Raw genomic sequence first — 18,371 nt, 5'->3', positions numbered from 1 at the left:
TGCGTCTGGAGAGGTGGAGCCCAGAGTTGTCCAGAGCCGCTGCGATACGCCCGCTCTCCGCTCCCACCCCCAGTGGAAGTGGTTCAGCCCGAGGACTTCTCATTCATAAAAAGAAGACTCCGCTAGGAGCGAGTGAGTCAGAACCGAAGCCGCCGACGCGGACCCCACAAAGCAGCCAGCCCAGGGCATGTTCCGAGACTACGGGGAACCCGGGCCGAGCTCCGGGGCCGGTGGTGCGTACGGCGGCCCGGCGCAGCCCCCGGCGACAGGCCAGCAGGTGAGAGGAACCCGACGCCTGGGATCCCCAGGTGGACAGAGCCTGGGACTGTGCGGGCCGCTCCCGCACACTCGGGGACTGGGACCGGGAACAAGGAGCAGGGAATGGGTCTCGGAGCAGTGGCAGCGGATTATGCCCATTCTCCGCTGTCTAAGGGCACTTTCTCCCCCACTCCCCAGCGGAACGGGCGCGGCGGGCGGAGCAAACATCTGCGAACATCCCCTCTCGCGCTCGTACCCCTTCCCGTCTCTGTCTGCTGTCTATCTGTCCCTCCGTCTCCGTTACCTTCTTTCCTTCTTCCTGTTCACCGCTAATTTCTTTGTCCCATCTACGTCGGAAGGGGACCCCTTAGTCCGGGATTAGTCCTAGCCCCGACAGGATCAGAGAGGGTCTGATCCATCTCGGACTCACTTTCCGAGGTCCGGAGTCTGAGCCGCGGCCGCCGAGACGTCCCTACGCACGGGATCCACCGCCAGGCTAGCCCCGACAGACTGCGAATCCTCGGCAGTCTGTCTGTGATCATCCGTGTGCCTGACCGTTTGTTTGTCCCTCCCCACCCCGTCGCCAAGTCCTCATCCCCATCTCGGCGCAGTGGAGCCTGGTGGGCCCCGGGAGACTGGCCCTTGACCCTTTTACGGGTTGGGGCCGGTGGAAACCGCGAGGTGCCGGAAGTGCGCGAGGTCCTGCAGCGGCAACTCCCGCGCCCCCGACTCTCGGCACCGAACGGCGTCCGCTGAGGGTTGAGGGGGGACCCGGGAGGCTGCAGGTGTCCATTTCCTGTCGAGGGGCCGTGAGCACGTGTCGCTAGGGGAGGGAAGGAGTGGCGTCCGTTCCGCCGAGTCACGGCGGCGAGTCACGGTGGCTGACTCACCCGGAGCGCCCCTCCCTTCCTGGCTCGGAGCGTCCCGGGCCCGGACAACCTCGGGAGCGGGAGATGCCGCCGGCGGCACCTCGGCCCGGAACTGGGGTCACTGGGTCACTAGGCCCGCAGCGCTGAGCCGGGGACACTGCTGTCCAGACTTGCCTGGGCTTGAACCCAGTTCTCCTCCGGAACACTGAGCCCCCATCTCAACCCATTCCTCACGTTTCTGGCTGAAAGTATCATGACAGGTAATACCTGGAGCGCATACTGTGCAGCCTTGCATTGTGATGGGCAGTTTCCACCTCATTTACTTTACCTCACAGAATCCAAGACCCCACTGATTTTAAAACCCACCATTATTTTGTGCCACTAATTTTTTTTTTAAAGTTACCAATTCAACTATGATTTCAGAGCTACTGAAGGGAACTTGTTAGCATCAGTGAAATGCTGTAATCCTCACCTATGACAATATTAAAAACAAGGAAACGGAGGCACATTGAAGTTAAATAATTCGCCCTGACAGCCGGTAAATGGCTGAGCTAAGATTAGAACCGGGCTAGCTTGAACTCAGAGCAGTGGCTCTTGCCCACCATGGCCCCTGTGTGTTGGGCACCTGCCAGTTACCAGGCTCTGTCACACACACATTCTCTCACCTGATTCTCACAGTCACCCTCGAAGTTAGGGGCTGTCATTATCCTCTTTATGTAGATGGGACTCAGGCAGGGTGCAAAAGTGGGTAAGAAGAGCCTGGCTGCCTGGATCCAAACCCCACTTCCCACTTATTGGCTGTGTGTCTAGGGACAACTGTTTTCCTGTCAGAAAATGAAGATACTCTTGTGCAAATTATATGAGTCAGTATTTGTAAAGTGGTTGGGACAGCACCTGGAATTCACACTTTATTACTGGAAGCCCCTCAATCCACAGAGACCTTATCCCTGGCCCTCCATGTCTTATCCCTCAGAAGTTCCACCTCGTGCCAAGCATCAACACTGTGAGTGGCAGCCAGGAGCTGCAGTGGATGGTTCAGCCTCACTTCCTGGGACCCAGCAGCTACCCCAGGCCTCTGGCCTACCCCCAGTACAGTCCCCCACAGCCCCGGCCAGGAGTCATACGGGCCCTGGGCCAAACTCCAGCACTGCGTCGCCGGCCCTGTGAACAGGTAAGAAGCAGTGGCGTTTGCACGGGTTCTTGTGCCCACAGGGATGCTGAGGTGCAGAGCATAAGCTCTTGCCCAGAACGCAGGCTTAGAAGGGGCATGGGGAGAACAGACCCACTGGTGACTACTGGCCAAGACAGAAAGTGATGAGACCCCCTGGGGAGACCCAGAGGGCAAAGCAGTCACTTCTGGATCAAGGAAGGCTTCCTACAGGCCTAGAAGGATGGGTAGGATTTGAATAGAGAGAAAGATGAAAGAAAAGACATTCCAGGAAGAGGGGATGGCAGGAGAAGGAACGGAGGTAGCAGTGAGAACATGCAAGGTGTATGTGTGGAAAGTTGTGTGGACAGTAGAGGGTCTCCAGCTGCTGACAGGTATGGAGAGGGCGGGCTTATGCTGTCTATGTTGCTGGGAAGAGAACAGAAAGAGGAGGGTTCCCTTCAGCTACTCTCTGAGGCTCTGTTTCTTATCTCATTTAATCCTCACGAAAACCCTCTTGGGAATGAACTCTGGTATTCCCCATTTTACAGCCAAGGAAATGAAGGCACAGAGAGGTAGTCACTTGCCCAAGATCACACAAGTACTGAGTAATGAGACAGGTCTGTCCAATTCTAAAGTCAGATCGTAACCACTAATCCACACTGTCTCACCAGGAGGTTAAGAGAAGGCTTGAAGCTTAGAGAGCTGGGAACTCTTACCTCCCAAACCACGGTTCTTAGCAGCACACTGCTAATAAACTCCGTGCCAAAATAAATGAATAAGAGCTAGAGGGTCTTTAGGGAGTGGTTCCACTTTCCTCTCCCTGGGGCATTTTGGTATCTGAGACTATAGTGGGTGAGGTCTGCACGTTAAGGAGCTTGCTCTGACAGCAGGGTAGAGGATGGGGAAGACGTCAGGATCCTAACAAAGATGTGCCGTCGGCCAGGGGTGACTTCCCCAGAAACAGAATGGCTGGCTTTTGTGACCAACTGGAAGGAGACCATGGTGTAAGCCCCAGAGGCAGGCTCCTGGACTTCCTTCAGCCATGATCCTGGGTACTCCTAGACTGAGGCTGTGAGTGGGGTCCTTTCGGGGGAGGTGGTCTCCATCAGCTGGCCTCTTTCTCAATGTTAAATAGAGTGAGTGGATTTTAATTTCTGCTCTGGAACCACAAACAAGTTATTCTTTCTTCTCTGGGCTTCAGTTCCTTACACGAAAAGTTGGGTTAAGAATCTTTATAAACAGATGTAGAGAACAAACGTATGGACACCAAGGGGGGAAAGCGGCGGGGTGGGGGGGCATGTGGGGTGGGATGAACTGGGAGACTGGGATTGACATATATACACTAATATGTATAAAATAGATAATAAGAACCTGCTGTATAAAAAAAATAAATAAAACTTAAATGATTAAAAGGAATCTGTGTAAAGCTCTTAGCTGGCACATAGTAGATTCCCGATGAACAACTACTTAGCAGCTCTCATTAGCCCCTCTTGGTGCTTACAGCCCCTGGGGAAGAGGAGACTCGGTTATCAAGAGACTGAAAAGAATGAGGGTCCTTTTAAAAAGAGTGGCCTGGTCCCAGAGGCTCATGGGAGGAAAGGCCACTTATAGCTGCGGAATGAAAGAAGCTTCCAGGAACGGCCGGGGTCGGGTGGGGAATCTTAGCTGAGCCTGGGAGAGGAGGAGGGTTAAGGTTTGTAGAAGGACGGGAAGGGCATTCCGAGAGGAATCATAGGAGGCAAAAGCTGGGTGCGAGGAGGAAATATGACTCATCCAAGCTTACTAAAGCGGGTAACCGGTCGGGGTGCAGAGGTCCCAAAACGCAGCCTGAGGGTGCCCCTGCGCTGCCATGCCCTCGGCCAGGCTCCTACCACTGGGCCAGCAGCACAGGGTCCACCTCACTGCTCTCTCTACCCTCCCCAGATCAGCCCCGAGGAGGAGGAACGCCGTCGAGTGAGGCGCGAGAGGAACAAGCTAGCCGCGGCCAAGTGCAGGAACCGGAGGAAAGAACTGACCGACTTCCTGCAGGCGGTGAGCACCGGCGAGTGCGGAGGGTGCCCAGGTCCCGGCCCACCCAACCTCAAAAGGCCCCCAGTTCCCAAGAGCCCGCGGGGCCGCAGGGGGCGCCGGTATATGAAGTCCCCTGCCCCACCCCCGGCTCCCTGTCGGAGGCGCACTCCGACGAGGAAAATGTGATTAAAAATTAATTGCAGCGGGTCTCTCTCTGAACAGAGAAGAGCTGAAGCTGGGACCGACAATGTCCTTCGAAGATGCCCCCCGAGCCTGATGGGAGTCGTGCCCATTTTCTCCCATCGACTCATGGGAGTTGTAGTCCAGACTTGCTGGAGACTCCCCACTCCCCCCCGCCCCCTCGCCACCACCACCCACCTTCCGCGCCCCAACCTTCCAATCACTACCACAGTGGGAGGCTCCGCGGTATTCAGCCCTCATCCTCCTGACTCCTCTCCTGATCGTCCACAGGAGACCGACAAACTGGAGGACGAGAAATCCGGGCTGCAGCGAGAGATTGAGGAGCTGCAGAAACAGAAGGAGCGCCTGGAGCTGGTGCTGGAAGCCCACCGCCCCATCTGCAAAATCCCGGAAGGGGCCAAGGAGAGCGAAACCAGCGGCACAGGCGGTACCAGTGGCACCAGCAGCCCACCAGCCCCCTCCCGCTCTGTGCCTCGTATCTCCCTTTCCCCAGGGCCTGTGCTTGAACCCGAAGCATTGCACACTCCCACGCTCATGACCACACCCTCCCTGACTCCTTTCACCCCCAGTCTGGTCTTCACCTACCCCAGCACACCGGAGCCCTGTGCCTCAGCCCACCGCAGGAGTAGCAGCAGCAGTGGGGACCCCTCTTCTGACCCCCTTGGCTCCCCAACCCTCCTGGCCTTATGAGGCACTCCAGCCCCCACTCCCTGCGGGTGCTACCCTCACCAATATTTCCCTGCCCATTGGTCCAGCTGGCCTGGACCATATCTCATGTCCAACCCCAGCAGATTCTTCTCCATCCCTCCAGATGAGACTGGGCATATTTTGCTTCCTGGTAGTGCCAGCTTGGGGCTACCAAAGCTGCCCCCTCTTTCTCTAGAGCTGGCCTCTCTAGCACAATTTGCACTAAGTCAGAGACAAAGTGGTTCCTGTTTGTTGGAGAAAATTCCGGGCAGCTCCCAAGGGACTTTGTAGATTCTCAGAGGTCCTCTGGAGCCCTAAATCCCTGCAGATCACCCCTATAGTCACCATCACCCTCTTCCTGTGATTCACCCAACCCTACCCCTGACAGGAGGTGATGCTCTACCCGCCGAGAACACTAACTCACCCAGCCCCACTGCCAGCAGCACCAGGTTATTGAACCAGGACACTCTGCCAGCCCCTCATAAGTGGAACAGCTCAGGAGGTGCCAGAGGTTTCTATGATGAGCTGACCTGCAGCCCCAGCTCTGAGAAGACTTTAGCTCCAAGCCTCCACAGCGTGGGCAGCTGCTATTTATTTTCCTAAAGAGAGTATTTTTATACAAACCTGCCAAAATGGAATAAAAGGCTTGCAGCTCTAGCCTGCTCTCATTGGACCCAGAGGCTAAAGGGAGAAGATTTGGAGCCAGAAGCCCTAGGCTCCCATTTCAGCTCCACCAATTCACTACATGACCTTGGACAAATTCTTTGATATTTCTGGACCTTGATTTTCTTATCTGACAAGTGAGGCTACGTCTGTTCTGCCTCAGCTCCAGGACTGAGAGAAGGCACAGAAGTGCTATGCGGTGCCAAGCCAAGAGGATTACCATCCTCCTCCTGGTGGGGGCCCACAGTACTCCCACAGGAGGGCACTGTTATGCCCCTTCCAGCCTCCCGGGAGGCGGCTGAGTGGGTTTCAGGCCCCCAACACCTGCTTCCTGCCCCATTGTCTTGGACAGGAAGGAGCCGGGAAGGGAGCTGGAGCCACTTCAGGGGCTGGATTACGGCCTGTCCTGGGGCCTGATGGGGGGAGCCAGTGGCTTACCACGGTCCCACATCCCGCCCCAGGATGCAAGTAATGGGGGAGTCAGACACCTTAGTTCTGCAGTCCCTCCAGATGGGAATGGTACCCAGTCTCAACGTCCCTGCCCTCGTCCCAACGCCGGCGAGTCCCAAACAGACGCTGCCCCAGCCATGGGCTCTGCTTCCGCCTCAGTTTATTAGCCTCCACCCAGCCCCCAGCAAGTCCCTCCGCTCCAGCCTCCAGTCCCCCTCCTGCCCCGCCAGCGAGCGCCAGGGGCCCTCCTCAGTGTTAGGGTTTCTAAGTCCATGCCAGCGGCCCCTCGTGCGCAGCGGGGGCGGCGTCCGGGTGCCGAGGTCCACCGCAATCTCCGCGCTGGAGGAGCAATCCGGGCGGGCGTCGGCGCGAAGCTGTGCCCTCAATCATCTGGGGAGCAGGCCAGGGGCAACTGATCGGGGCTGCCCACGCTGCCGGTACTGGAGCTTCCATCGCCCAGGTCACGGGGACCGCAGGGGGGCAAGGCCAGCTCGGGTGTCGGCCCAGGGCCAGAGCCCCCCGAGCCGCCGGTACCGCCGCGCGGGCCCCACTCCTCGCCCAGCGCCAGGCAGAGCTCCTTAAGGGCCAGGTTCTCCCGCAGCAGCTCCTCCTGGCGGCCTTCCAGCTCGGCCAGCTTCTGCCAACAACCGCCTAGATCCTCGCGCACGGCTCGGGATGCTTGGGTCCCGAAGAGCTGCCACTGGCGAGCGGCTCGCCGCCCTCGCTGGCGCTCCGAGTCCAGGAAGCAGCAGAGGTCGCGCAGCTCGCGGTTCTCGGCCTGTAGGCGCCGGTTGAGCTGCTTGAGCTCGCGTATCTCGCCCAGGTGACCCTGTAGCTGCCGATTCACCTCCTGCATGAGACGGCCGCGCTGCACCAGAGCCGCCAGACGCGCCGCCTCCTCCCGCCGCAGGCGCCGCACCAGCTCCTCCTTGCCCAGAGCCGCCATCTCTTCATCCGTCAGCTCCTCCAGGCCGCCCGTCTCGGCCTCCATGGCTGCTCAAGCCTCTGGAGCATCGCCTGCCCGCCGCCGCGGCCCAGGAGCCCCACGACGAGCTCCTCGCCGCTGGGGCTCAGGCACCCGCTCCGCGGACAGGCTGTGGTAGAGATAGCTTAGGCTGCAGCAGCCGCGCGTGGGTGGGCACGCGGCGGGGCGCGCGCCGGGTCGGGACTGCATGGCGTCAAGGAAGAACAGCCAATCCGAGCCAGCTCCCTCGGAAGGGGCGGTGCCTAGGAGCCGGGAGCAAGGCCCTTCCCCGCCCACTCTGGACCGCGGAGTCCCCGACGCTCGCGGACACTCGGTACACGCGTCACCGACCTCCGCGGCAGTCAACAGCAAACTAGAAGCTTCGTATCTTCCAATTCGAAACCTCCTCAAGCTCGAGCTCCCTCTGAGAACCAAGATTCGGGGGTCGGCCCCCGACTTTCCTGCCCACCCCCGGGCGAAATCCAGACGGATCGCCTTTTCTTCCTTCCTAGCTTTGCTCGAACTCAAGAGTCTCGGCTCACTGAGCATCGCTCCCAGTCCACGGAAACATAAGTCCAAACGTCCTGGCTCACCATCAGCCTATTCTCCTTCTCACGGACCGTGTCCTGCCCAGTGGGAGGGCCATACAAGGGATTCTTTTGTTCAATAAACTATTATTGTATGTAAGGCTTATAGAGAAACAAACTTGATCAATATCCTTATACTGTCCTTAAAGAGATCGTAATCTGGCAGAGGAGACGAGCTGCGTTAAACAAAAAGCAAATGGAAGAAGAGCACATTTTGAGGGACCGCCCCCTACCTGCAAAAGGTTTCCCAAAAGGGGTGATATCCGAGGGGCCCTGAAAGATGCATAGGACTTTGGCAAGTAATGAGAGAGCTATTTCAAGGAGAGGGAATAGCATGATGAAAATCGCTGGGGTCTGAAAGAGGCTTGCTGCTTTGGAAACCGTGAGAGTAGCTTGTTTTTTGGGTTTTTTGTTTATTTGTTTGTTTTGGAAAGGCAGGTGCTTAGAGAAAGTGGTAAGAGAGGAAGGGAGGTAACAAAGGTAATCAGAAGCCAGATTTTTAAGAGTTTTCAATACCAGGCTGGAGCGTTTACACAGGCCAGTAAGAATTTAAGCAGGAGAGTAACATTTTTAAATATGCATTTTGTAAAAAAGGTTGTTTGGACGGCTTTGTGTGGGATGGACCACAGGGAGGGGATGTAGGCAGAGAGATTACTAAGAACACTGTATCAATGGGCAAGGAGAGCTATGCAGAAGGAGTGGGCTGGGACAGTGCCAGTGGGGGTGGAGAGGACAGAACAGATACTAGAAATATTCAGGAGGCAAATCGGCAGAACTGAATGTAGGGAGAGAGGAGTCTGGGAGAAAGTCCAGGTTTCTGGTATGAGAACCGCGTGGATGGTGGGGCTGTCACCAAGATAGGAACGCAGGAAAGAAACAGATTCGGGAGACCGACAGGTCTGTCTGGCTTTTGAAGGTCCTGTGGGGGACAGAGTGGAGTCACACATAGGTGGCCGTCTGGATGTGGACTTGCAGACAGAGCTCTAAGCTGCAGAATAAGAGAGGTCATTAGTGTGGGGGGGGGGAGGTGGTTAAAACCATGGGAACAGGTGCCCCATGTTCAGGAGAGGGGCTCGTCTGCAGGATGGACTGAGGGGCTCCCACCCAGCAAGGGCCCTTGAGGATGAGCCAGACACCTTTTTTTCAGAGAAAAGACTTAGGATAGAGCCCAGTGGAGACCCTAAATTTAGGATACAGGTCAAAGTAGGGAGGCCCCGAAAAGGGCAGAGAAAAACCAGAAGGATGTGAGGGTAGAGGTTGCCGGGATAGGTCAAACTGGCCGGAGAACTTGGTTCTGGACGCCCTCCCGCTAACCTGGCCGGGGTGAGGGTGGGGTGGGGTGGGGACTGAGAGCCTGAGATTCCCCCTCCCGCTGAGAGGAGGGCGGGGCTACTCCACTGCCTCCGTCTCCGCCTCTTTCCTCGCCGCTCCTGCCCCGACTCGCTCTGTCCCGGAAGTGGTCCTTTTCTGGCTCCGGGTGCCGGGAGCCGAATGCCTGTGCTCACGGAAGCGGCCCGGCGGCGGCGCGCCGGGCCCGGGCAGTGCTTGCTCCTGCTGGGGCGCTGCGGTAGCGCCCGGGTCCCGGCGTCGCCATGGCCAGCGAGCTGGACATCTTCGTGGGGAACACGACCCTCATCGACGAGGACGTGTATCGCCTCTGGCTGGACGGTTATTCTGGTCTGTGGGGGACCGTCTGTGGGTGCCGGTTTGGCGGAGCTGTTGTTTTGGATGGGAGAGCGGGCAGAGCCAGGAGTAGGCATCCTATAGGGCAGTGGGCAGAGGCCTGGGAGTACCGAATACCTAGGGGTCGGGGCTGGAATCCCTGAAGGGCCTCTGGGGTCGGCGGGGCGGAGCCTGATGCTAGCGCTCACTTCCTAGTGAGCGACGCGGTGGCCCTGAGGGTGCGCTCGGGAATCCTGGAGCAGACTGGCGCCACAGCAGCGGTGCTGCAGAGCGACACCATGGACCACTACCGTACTTTCCAAATGCTTGAGCGCCTGCTACACGCCCCGCCCAAGCTGCTGCACCAGCTCATCTTTCAGATCCCGCCCTCTCGACAGGCGCTGCTCATCGAGAGGTGCTCACCTGGCGGGATGGTGGGGACGCCAACCAGTCTGGCCATATACCCATTTTGCAGGCTGAAAATGAGGCCCAGGGAGGGACGGGGCTTATCTAGGCCGGGAGAAAGTTGAGAGCAGAAGGGGCCAAACCCAGGTCCTGCCAGTTCTCCTTTCGCCTCCTTTATGGAAAGTCAGCAGTGTCCCCTGACTCCTCACAGGTACTATGCCTTTGACGAGGCCTTTGTGCGGGAGGTGCTGGGCAAGAAGCTGTCCAAGGGCACTAAGAAAGACCTGGATGACATCAGCACCAAAACAGGCATCACCCTCAAGAGCTGCCGGAGACAGGTGGACACCACACTCATCTGCAGCCCGCCCCTTCACACCATCCCTTTGGTCACTGCCCCACCTCCAGGCTCCTCCAGCACCTCGGTGGCAGTGGCTTCATATCCACTCTGCTCTCTTTTTGGCCCTTCCAAGCCACTCCCTACTCTTCAGCCAGAGTGGCCTCTCAGAAGCCCAGATCTGACCTTAGCTTTCCTGGGGCTTAGCCAGGACGGTCAGTTTCAGCACAAATTAGTGAAGAACTGGAGAGCATGATGCTAAAATGGGGGTGAATTTATTGATAAGAGTGAGTAAACATGTATCCAAGGCAAGATGGCAGAAGCTGGTGAACACTTGTTGAATTGATAACAGGTATTAATAATTAATAGTTTGTTGAAGGAATAACAGATGCTCCCTCAGTGTCTGTTGACTGTATAGGTGGGTAGGTGATAGAGGGACGTTCACTAAACAGCTTATTGGGTGAGCAACCTCTGACCAGTCCTCTCTCCTCCTCTAACTGCCCTGCAGTTTGACAACTTTAAGCGAGTCTTCAAGGTGGTGGAGGAAATGCGGGGCTCCCTGGTCGATAACATCCAGCAACACTTCCTCCTGTCCGACCGGCTGGCCAGGTGAGGGGCTAGATGAGGAGCCAGCTGCCTCCCCCTCCTGCACACTCCTTCCTTGCCCCCTGAGGCTGGTCCATATTCCCCACACCAACCCGCTTGACCTCCTGGCTGGGCTGGGGGGATGGTTATCCCACTCCTGGTCTGCACTTTGGATCAGACTGGCCTGGGTTTGAATCCCAGCCCGGCCATTCACCAACTGGGCTGTTGCGAGGTGCCACATGGAAAGCCCATGACGGCACAGCCCCTGGGGCTTAGTATGTACTCAGTGAATGGTAGCTGTTACCCTGTGGTCTCCCACTGTGTCCCTTAGGAGACCTGGGCTGAAACCTTCTCTTTCCCCAGATGAGGAGGCCCAGAGAAAAGTGACTTGAAACACATCACACAGTGAGTTAGGGTAGAGAGAGGCCAGAACTCGGATGCCCAGCCAGTGTTGCAGGTGGGAGCTGCTCGCTAAGAAGGAATTTCAAGCCCTGATGGGCCCACTCTCCCCTCCCTGCAGGGACTATGCAGCCATCGTCTTCTTTGCCAACAATCGCTTTGAGACAGGGAAGAAAAAACTGCAGTATCTGAGCTTTGGGGACTTTGCCTTCTGTGCTGAGCTCATGATCCAGAACTGGACCCTTGGAGCCGTCGGTGAGGCCCCCACCGACCCAGGTGCCTGGACACCTCCTCACCTTCTCAGGGCCTGGCTTCCCACCAGCAGTTTCTCCTGCAGGCCCCCGTTCCCAGCATCCTTTCTTCTTCAGTGCCCCTCCCCAGCCACTTCTGCTCCCAGTCCGGTGTTCCCACCCACACGTCTGCAGACAAAGGGCCCACGGCTTCCCTATGGCTTGGGGCCAGTCACTCCACGTCCCTCACACTCCACTTGCTCTTTTGTCTCATGGGGCGCAATGAGGTGGTGGGGGAGGAAGGCTCGGGATGTCACAGGAGGGGTTTTTATCTCCCACCCCAACTCCCTTCATGGACCTCACTCAGACCCCCAGGCGGATGACATGGACATGGACTTAGACAAGGAGTTTCTCCAGGACTTGAAGGAGCTCAAGGTGCTTGTGGCTGACAAGGACCTTCTGGACCTGCACAAGAGGTGACCCTTGGGGTCTATGGGGCGGGGCCTGAAGTGGGGGCCCAGGCGACTCTGGGCTTGACCCTGTCTCCCTGCAGCCTGGTGTGCACTGCCCTCCGGGGAAAGCTCGGGGTCTTCTCTGAGATGGAAGCCAACTTCAAGGTCTGTGGCCCAATCCAGCCTCTGTCCCATTGGCATCGTCAGCCTCCAGAGCACTGTCCCCTCCGGGCAGCTCTGCTCATGCCTGAGATTGACCGGCAGGTGGCGCTGCCGCTCCCTCTGCCTGCCTGTGAAGGGGGAGCCAGCTCTTAAACAATGGGGAGTTATTTGATGGAGGGAGGTGGATAGATTTGGGCTCAGCCCCCAGCCTCTTGGGCAGAAGGCAGAACTCCCAGGCTCCCTGCCCCACAGAACCTGTCCCGGGGGCTGGTGAATGTGGCCGCCAAGCTGACCCACAATAAGGATGTCAGAGACCTGTTTGTGGACCTTGTGGAGAAGGTGAGCTGTCCTGCCCGCTGCCCTCTGATCCCCATCCTGGCCTGTCCCTGGGCTGTACCAGTGCTAGATGTTACCTCGGACCCACAGTTCGTGGAACCCTGCCGCTCCGACCACTGGCCGTTGAATGATGTGCGACTCTTCCTGAATCAGTATTCGGCATCGGTCCACTCCCTGGATGGCTTCCGGTGAGACACCCCAGGCTTCCTCACTCTGCCGGCCTCCTTCTGGGGCCTAGCCCTCCTGCAGACTCAGAGTTCCCTGTTCTGTCGCCCTGGAGGTGGAAGTCTGTGTTGACTAGAGTCTCAGCTCCACCTCTTGGAAGCTGTGATCCTGACTTTGGACAGGTTCCTTAACCTCTCCCTTCCTCAGTCCCCTCGTACATAAGCTGGGGGTGATAATAATGAGGATCATAGGAATATTGTGAGGATCAAACAAGTGAGGGTGTAGAGAGCACTTAGAGCAGTGTCATGACACGAGGGGCATACAGTAAACGTCAGCCGATCCCGTTACTGTTACCATTGCAGGCACCAGGCCCTCTGGGACCGCTACATGGGCACCCTCCGTGGCTGCCTCCTGCGTCTCTGTCATGACTGAGGCCCCCTCCCCCTGCCCTGCCCACATTGACAATAAAGTTGCCATGACTTTGGAGGAGGCTGTGAGTGGGTACAATTATGGGTCCGCGTGTGGGAGTGTGTGCAGGTTGCACGCGTGTGTCTCTGAGTGTCACAGTGTCTAAGGATGTATGTGTCCATTGGCCCCGCAGGGACTAGGACATGTCAGAGAATGTTATCTATGTACTCCCCATCTATTTCCCCACCCCAGCTGAGTCCACTCCGAAGACAGGGGTCTTGTCTAGGTTTATTCAATCCGTAGCAGAAACACTGGGAGGATAGGCAAAAGCCTTGGGGTGGGGTGGGCAGGGAGGTAGCTGGCACAGCAGGAGAGAGCTGGGGGGCAGCCAGGTGGGCTCAGGGAGGGCAGGAGACTTGGTGCTTCTTAACGGGTTTGTCCACTCTGGCAGTGAGCGGGTACTTGGTGATGCCGCAGGTATTACTCCCTCGGTGCAGCCGGAAATAGCCCTAGGAAGTTAGGGGACATCAGGGCCAGTCGGCGGGGAGAGGTCTGTCCGGCCCTGTCCTCCCGCCCCCAGTAGATCACACTCACCTCCTCACCCCAGTTGGCCCCCCAGGAGTTCTTCAGGATCCAGTATGGGATGGAGTAGCGAGGATGAGGAGGAGACCGGGATGAGATTGCCTCTGCCTGCCTCCCCTCCACCGACTTGCTTTTACCAAAACCCACCAGCAGGACAGAATGATCCACAAGCTGGGGGTCACAGGTGGTAGATGTGGCCTTGATCACACCCTTCTGGTATTGCTGCAGGGGCAGAGAGGCTGAGTCGGGGGCCACCTCCCCTATATACCCCTCCCCCCAGTTCCCTACCTTATCCCACCTGCAGTAGCTTCATGTTGATGGTCACAGTGATGGGGCCTTGGGTGGCCAGGTACCTGGCGATGCCTGGGGGTGGAATGTGCCGTCAGGCCCTGCCTGTCCTGTGCCCCCTGCTCTCGGCTCATGGGTGTCTCTATCTCTTTCTCTTTCCCACGCCCAACCCCCCGCCCCCAAATCCCTCCATCTCTGTCTGTAGCCCTGTCTGTCCTGGTCTGTCTGTCCCTGTCATTCTCCCCCCTGGGCCCGCCCATGTGTCTCCATCCTGCCCGTACTCTGCTCGCAGGGCTGCAGCATGATGAAATCCTGGATCCAGGCCACCTTCTTGTGCTTCTTAGCCTGGCATCTGTGGGGTTTGCTGTTCCCCTTGAATGGGTAGTCCTTATCACTGGCCAGGCCACCTGGACATGAGCAAGGCCCCGGAGGAGACTCGGCTCAGCTGCGGAACATCCCACCCCACCCCCGACACACACACACACACACACACACACACACACACACACACACACACACACACACACACACACACACACACACACACACACACACACACACACACACACACACACACACACACACACACACAGCTGCCCCGAGAGACAGGCACTCACTGTTGTTGAGGACAGTTATGAACGCATCCCAGACGAAACCGCCCTTGCAGCCATTCCCACAGCGGTCACAGTCGAGCAGCTCTGGTGCAAGCAGGGACAGTGTGGGTGCCCGGGCCTCAGGCACCCCCGCCTCAGTCACACAGGTCCCCTCCCCCAGCCATACCTTGCACAGAGACTTCCAGAGATTGATCGTTTTTGATGGCCCACAGGGCCTCGATGTTGCCCGCTGCTGCCATGGCCCAGCAACAGTTGCAGTTTTGCTAGTGGTAGAAGGATGGGGGTGGGGGTAGGGAATGCAGGCCTTGCCCCTCCCCTCCCCCTCCCGCCACCAGGGCTGGATTGGGCCAGGCCGCATGGGGGCAGATACCTGATTCCTGATGGGTGAGATGATGCCAGCCTTCTTCCGCCAGTCACAGGTCAGGGGCACTGACTGCCCCCACTCTTCAGACCCTACCTTTTGGCTCACACTGGGGGCCTCTCCAGCCACCCTCTGATGCCCATAAAGCTGGCCAAACTCCTCCTCTGGGAGACAGATGGGGCCCCCAAATTTTGCAGTTTTTACCCCCTCTCCCCCACAGTCTGCCTCTCACTTCAGCCATCCACATCCTCAGCCATCTGAGTCCCCCTAATACCCTGGGAGACAGAAAGGCAAGGGTACTGAGGCCTAGAGAGAGGCCAGGTTCCTTGCTGGGGTGCACTCCCCTGCACCTGCTGCCTCCCCCTGAGCTGGGTTGCGACCCCGGCCTCCGGAGTTCCTGCCCCTGATCTCTGATTTGGGCCAAGCACCCAGGCCTCTGGTCCTCAGAGTCCCTCTGGGAAACAAAAGCCAAAAACCTGCCCTGTCCATCTGCTAGTATCCCTGGAGAAGGTTCTGCTTCCCCACCTACCACCTAGGGGCCAGGAGGGGGTCCCGGTACCTGTGAGGTCACTGAATGGAGTCACCCCAAACTCAGCTGTGCCCAAGTCCTCCTCTTGCAGCTGCTGAGCCTTGGCCAGGTTTCGGGCAAAGATGTCCAGGCGGCGAGCATGCTCTAGACCAAAAGGAGGTTGTCCTAGGCTGGCTTCCAAGCCCCCAGGGGTAGGAAGTGGTCACTGGCTTGGCTTCTCATCCACACTCGCCCAGGTGAGCACTGGCTGTGTTTCCCGTGGTCCTTGCAGGCCCTGCTACAGACACCTGGGCCAAGGAAGTGGCTCCCCAGCGCCCCTAGGGTTGGGTTTTCCTAGGAAGCCAGAAGGGGTATCTCCGCCCACCTGGGGGAGAAGCCAAGTAAAGGGTCGGAAGGCAGAGTGACTCAAGGGAAAAGTGGATGGTTAGAGATCGGCATCCTGCCAGGTCATCGCTCTCTGTACTTCACATCTCTGACCGCAAGTCTGTGGCTGGAACGAGGTGGGGGAGGGTGGGGTAAAGGTCCATGGCACAGGAAGTCTGGGCTGAAAGGTGCTCACAGACCATCCCCCTATAGGAGATGAGATCCAGAGGGCAGGGGCAGGGCTGGCAACTCCTGGGGGTGGAGAGGGAGTCCCCAGCTTGGGGACAAAATGGGTATCCTTGGGTGTTTGCTGAATGAACTCATGACTAGATGGCGGCCTCCTGCCTGCTGCCTGCAGTCACAGGAAAGTGGCTCTGGAGGTGAAGGATCCTCTTGGACCAGTCAGACCCCCAACAGCTGCTGCCTCCCTCCAGGTTCGTAGCCAAGGATGATCCTGTCCCCACTTGTGCATTTGGGAAACCAGGGAGTACACCCCCAGCCCTGTCACTGTCCTGCTGAGTGGCTTTGGCCAAGCACATTCCCCACCCTGTGGCTTGATTTCCTTGTCTCTTAAATGGGAGAAGGGGGGTTGGACCGGAGACATTTGCGCCCCGTGATACCTGCTGGGTGTGAGTAACTCCGGTTGTACTGGATCTGGAACAACGTGAAGACCTCTTTCAGCTCCAGAGGCTGGGGACCTGGGTCCTGGAAAAACAACCAAGGGCAGTGGGGAGGCGGAGAGGTGAGGAGTCATTGCTGGGACCACACCTCAGCTCCCAGATGTGCCAGGACTGGGTTAGGGGAGCAGCCGGTTCACCCCCTCTTCTCCCTGTGTGGGCCTGGACGCGTCAATCACCTCTCCAGCCTCAGTTGCTCCCTCTGAGAAGTAGGAGCAAAGCACTGTTTCTGAGGGGGTGAGCCCCAGGCATGGGGAGCAGGCTGGGGACGCTTACCTGGCCCCTGAGGGAGCTCTTGATGCCTTGGGCCAGGCCTGCCACCAACAGGGCCAGGAGACAGGAGAGATGGACAGTTAGTGACATGACGCCGCAGACCAGAGTGTCAGCGGCAGGAAGCTATGCAGACCAAGGTGGAGGGGCTGAGAGGGTGGAGCTGGCGAAACCACAAAGGGGAAACCAGGCTGCGAGGGGGAGGAGGACCCCCGAGCACAAGAGGCCTTCAGGCTTTTGTCCCTACATGGCCCCCTGCCTTCCTGTACCCCGCTCCTCCCCTTTATTCAACAGAGGCTCTCTGCCCATGCTGTTCTGGGCGATTCTAGGGATATGGAGATGGATCTGTCCTTAAGGGGACAGGAGGAGACAGATCCTAAGTGGGCAGTGACAATGTAAGGCCATCAGTGCCTTGAGCGGGAAACAGGGGGCTATGGAAGCCACAGGCCCTGATGACTGGGGGGATGGGTGGTGGTCAGTGGCCCCCGGAGAGCATTCTTGTTCATCCTATTACAAAGCTCAGTCGGCTCAGAAGTCACCTCCAAGCAGCTCACCCATCCTGTGGTGTAACCTGCAGCTCCTTGAGCCCCTGCTGTGCCTGTGCCTACTGGGCGTCTGCGTCCCAACCGCACCGGAGGTATCTGCCTTGCTTGTGTCCTCAGCACCCAGGAAGGGGCTGGGCACAGAGCTGGCTCAGTGGGGATTTGTTGACTGAGCAATTGGTCGTCATGGGTTTTAAATAGAAAAGTTCAGGGTCCGGGGGACAGCAAGTGGCATCTACTACCTCCTTCTGTTCTTCATTCCTATCAGTCTGGGGATGGGGATGAGGGGTGTGGGTGGGCCTGAGGGGGCGGAAAGATAGCAGGGTTGGCATCTCAGACAGAGTAAGGCCGGAGGCTAAGGGCTGGGCAGGGGTGTTCACACCTGTTACTTCTGCCTTGGTTTTAAGTGGGTCCTTGGGCTAGGGAGCTCCCATATGGGCCTCCAGGCTGGCAACCAGCACCCAATACAAGAGATGGGTGAGAAAAAAGCTGGCTTTCTCGGGGTTCCATGGGGATGGGAGCGACGGGAAGGGATCCATCCACTCATGAGCTCACCACCTCTTTTCTTCATTCATTAGGAATCTTCCCAAAGCTGTGAGATCCCGTTTTGCTGCACCCAGCCCCCGCCCCCCCCACCCACACACCCCGGATAGTAAGCCAAGGGACTCCTCTATTTGGAAAAAAGAGTGATGCTGCCTTTATTAAAATACAGTAGACAGACCATCCACAGAGGGGTACCTGGCTTCATGATTCTAGATCCCAGGCATGTGTCCCAAGCTGCTTCTGGCTGTGTGTGACCTATGGCTAAAGCCCCATGTCAGCCCTCAGAGCTGGAGGTTCACATAACAGCTTTATTGAGGTATAATTCACATACCACAAAATTCACCATTTATAAGTGTACAATTCAGCGGTTTTTCACGTATTTGCATAATGGTGTAACCATCACCACTGTCTAATATCAGAGCATTTTCATCACCCGAAAAGAAACCCCATACCCATTAGAAGTCATTTCCCCATTCCCCTTCCCCCGGCAAACACTCATCTAGTTTGTCTTTCAGATTTGCCTATTCTGGGTGTGTCATATAAGTAAGTGGAATATGTGGCCTTTTGTGTCTGGCTTCTTTCAACTAGTGTACTATTTTCAAGATTCATCCATGTTGTAGCATAT

General features: G+C 57.5%; 4 protein-coding genes across 7 annotated transcripts; 2 read left to right on the top strand and 2 right to left on the bottom strand.

Annotated features, from left to right (window-relative positions):
* Positions 1-147: 147 nt before the first annotated feature.
* On the top strand, positions 148-7,939 carry FOSL1 (FOS like 1, AP-1 transcription factor subunit). Of its 3 annotated transcripts, XM_033861111.2 has the most exons (5): positions 148-277; positions 2,101-2,298; positions 4,201-4,308; positions 4,759-4,915; positions 5,564-7,939. In XM_033861111.2, the coding sequence occupies exons 1-5, from the start codon at positions 188-190 to the stop codon at positions 5,776-5,778; spliced, it is 768 nt and encodes a 255-aa protein (XP_033717002.1). In that variant the 5' UTR covers positions 148-187; the 3' UTR covers positions 5,779-7,939. The 3 variants fall into 3 exon arrangements, with proteins under 3 accessions (XP_033717002.1, XP_033717001.1, XP_033717003.1); XM_033861110.2 differs by having other exon boundaries at positions 4,759-5,698; XM_033861112.2 differs by lacking the exon at positions 148-277 and adding an exon at positions 1,248-1,387 and having other exon boundaries at positions 4,759-5,698.
* On the bottom strand, positions 6,432-7,279 carry CCDC85B (coiled-coil domain containing 85B). The gene has a single exon (XM_004311747.4). The coding sequence runs from the start codon at positions 7,277-7,279 to the stop codon at positions 6,671-6,673; it is 609 nt and encodes a 202-aa protein (XP_004311795.1). The 3' UTR covers positions 6,432-6,670.
* A 1,367-nt stretch (positions 7,940-9,306) lies between the features above and the next one.
* Positions 9,307-13,053, top strand: FIBP (FGF1 intracellular binding protein). 2 transcript variants are annotated; one of them, XM_033861106.2, is made up of 10 exons: positions 9,307-9,516; positions 9,718-9,916; positions 10,118-10,244; positions 10,749-10,849; positions 11,346-11,500; positions 11,822-11,930; positions 12,008-12,071; positions 12,321-12,407; positions 12,495-12,592; positions 12,932-13,053. In XM_033861106.2, the coding sequence occupies exons 1-10, from the start codon at positions 9,432-9,434 to the stop codon at positions 12,999-13,001; spliced, it is 1,095 nt and encodes a 364-aa protein (XP_033716997.1). In that variant the 5' UTR covers positions 9,307-9,431; the 3' UTR covers positions 13,002-13,053. The 2 variants fall into 2 exon arrangements, with proteins under 2 accessions (XP_033716997.1, XP_033716998.1); XM_033861107.2 differs by having other exon boundaries at positions 9,309-9,516; positions 11,346-11,479.
* A 200-nt stretch (positions 13,054-13,253) lies between these two features.
* Positions 13,254-16,784, bottom strand: CTSW (cathepsin W). The gene is made up of 10 exons (XM_033861105.2): positions 16,668-16,784; positions 16,335-16,419; positions 15,382-15,495; positions 14,832-14,986; positions 14,628-14,724; positions 14,465-14,545; positions 14,129-14,254; positions 13,858-13,922; positions 13,572-13,781; positions 13,254-13,486 (listed from the first exon to the last, which is right to left on the bottom strand). The coding sequence occupies exons 1-10, from the start codon at positions 16,752-16,754 to the stop codon at positions 13,376-13,378; spliced, it is 1,131 nt and encodes a 376-aa protein (XP_033716996.1). The 5' UTR covers positions 16,755-16,784; the 3' UTR covers positions 13,254-13,375.
* Between the last annotated feature and the right edge of the window lie 1,587 nt (positions 16,785-18,371).

Source organism: Tursiops truncatus, chromosome 8 (genome assembly GCF_011762595.2).
Source record: "Tursiops truncatus isolate mTurTru1 chromosome 8, mTurTru1.mat.Y, whole genome shotgun sequence".
Classification (NCBI taxonomy): Eukaryota; Metazoa; Chordata; class Mammalia; order Artiodactyla; family Delphinidae; genus Tursiops; species Tursiops truncatus.
This window is presented reverse-complemented; position numbering and strand designations above follow the sequence as displayed.

Bases quoted from the DNA above. Each gene is read 5' to 3' on its own strand.
- FIBP (XM_033861106.2), top strand. From the start codon at position 9,432: ATGGCCAGCGAGCTGGACATCTTCGTGGGGAACACGACCCTCATCGAC. The intron at 9,917-10,117 runs GTGCTCACCTGG...GACTCCTCACAG, and splicing joins CAGGCGCTGCTCATCGAGAG to GTACTATGCCTTTGACGAGG. The intron at 12,593-12,931 runs GTGAGACACCCC...TTACCATTGCAG, and splicing joins CACTCCCTGGATGGCTTCCG to GCACCAGGCCCTCTGGGACC.
- FOSL1 (XM_033861110.2), top strand. From the start codon at position 188: ATGTTCCGAGACTACGGGGAACCCGGGCCGAGCTCCGGGGCCGGTGGT. The intron at 278-2,100 runs GTGAGAGGAACC...CTTATCCCTCAG, and splicing joins CCCCGGCGACAGGCCAGCAG to AAGTTCCACCTCGTGCCAAG. The intron at 4,309-4,758 runs GTGAGCACCGGC...GATCGTCCACAG, and splicing joins TGACCGACTTCCTGCAGGCG to GAGACCGACAAACTGGAGGA.
- CTSW (XM_033861105.2), bottom strand. From the start codon at position 16,754: ATGTCACTAACTGTCCATCTCTCCTGTCTCCTGGCCCTGTTGGTGGCA. The intron at 14,255-14,464 runs GTGAGTGCCTGT...GCTCATGTCCAG, and splicing joins CATAACTGTCCTCAACAACA to GTGGCCTGGCCAGTGATAAG. The intron at 13,782-13,857 runs GTGGGATAAGGT...CTGCCCCTGCAG, and splicing joins TCAACATGAAGCTACTGCAG to CAATACCAGAAGGGTGTGAT.
- CCDC85B (XM_004311747.4), bottom strand. From the start codon at position 7,279: ATGGAGGCCGAGACGGGCGGCCTGGAGGAGCTGACGGATGAAGAGATG.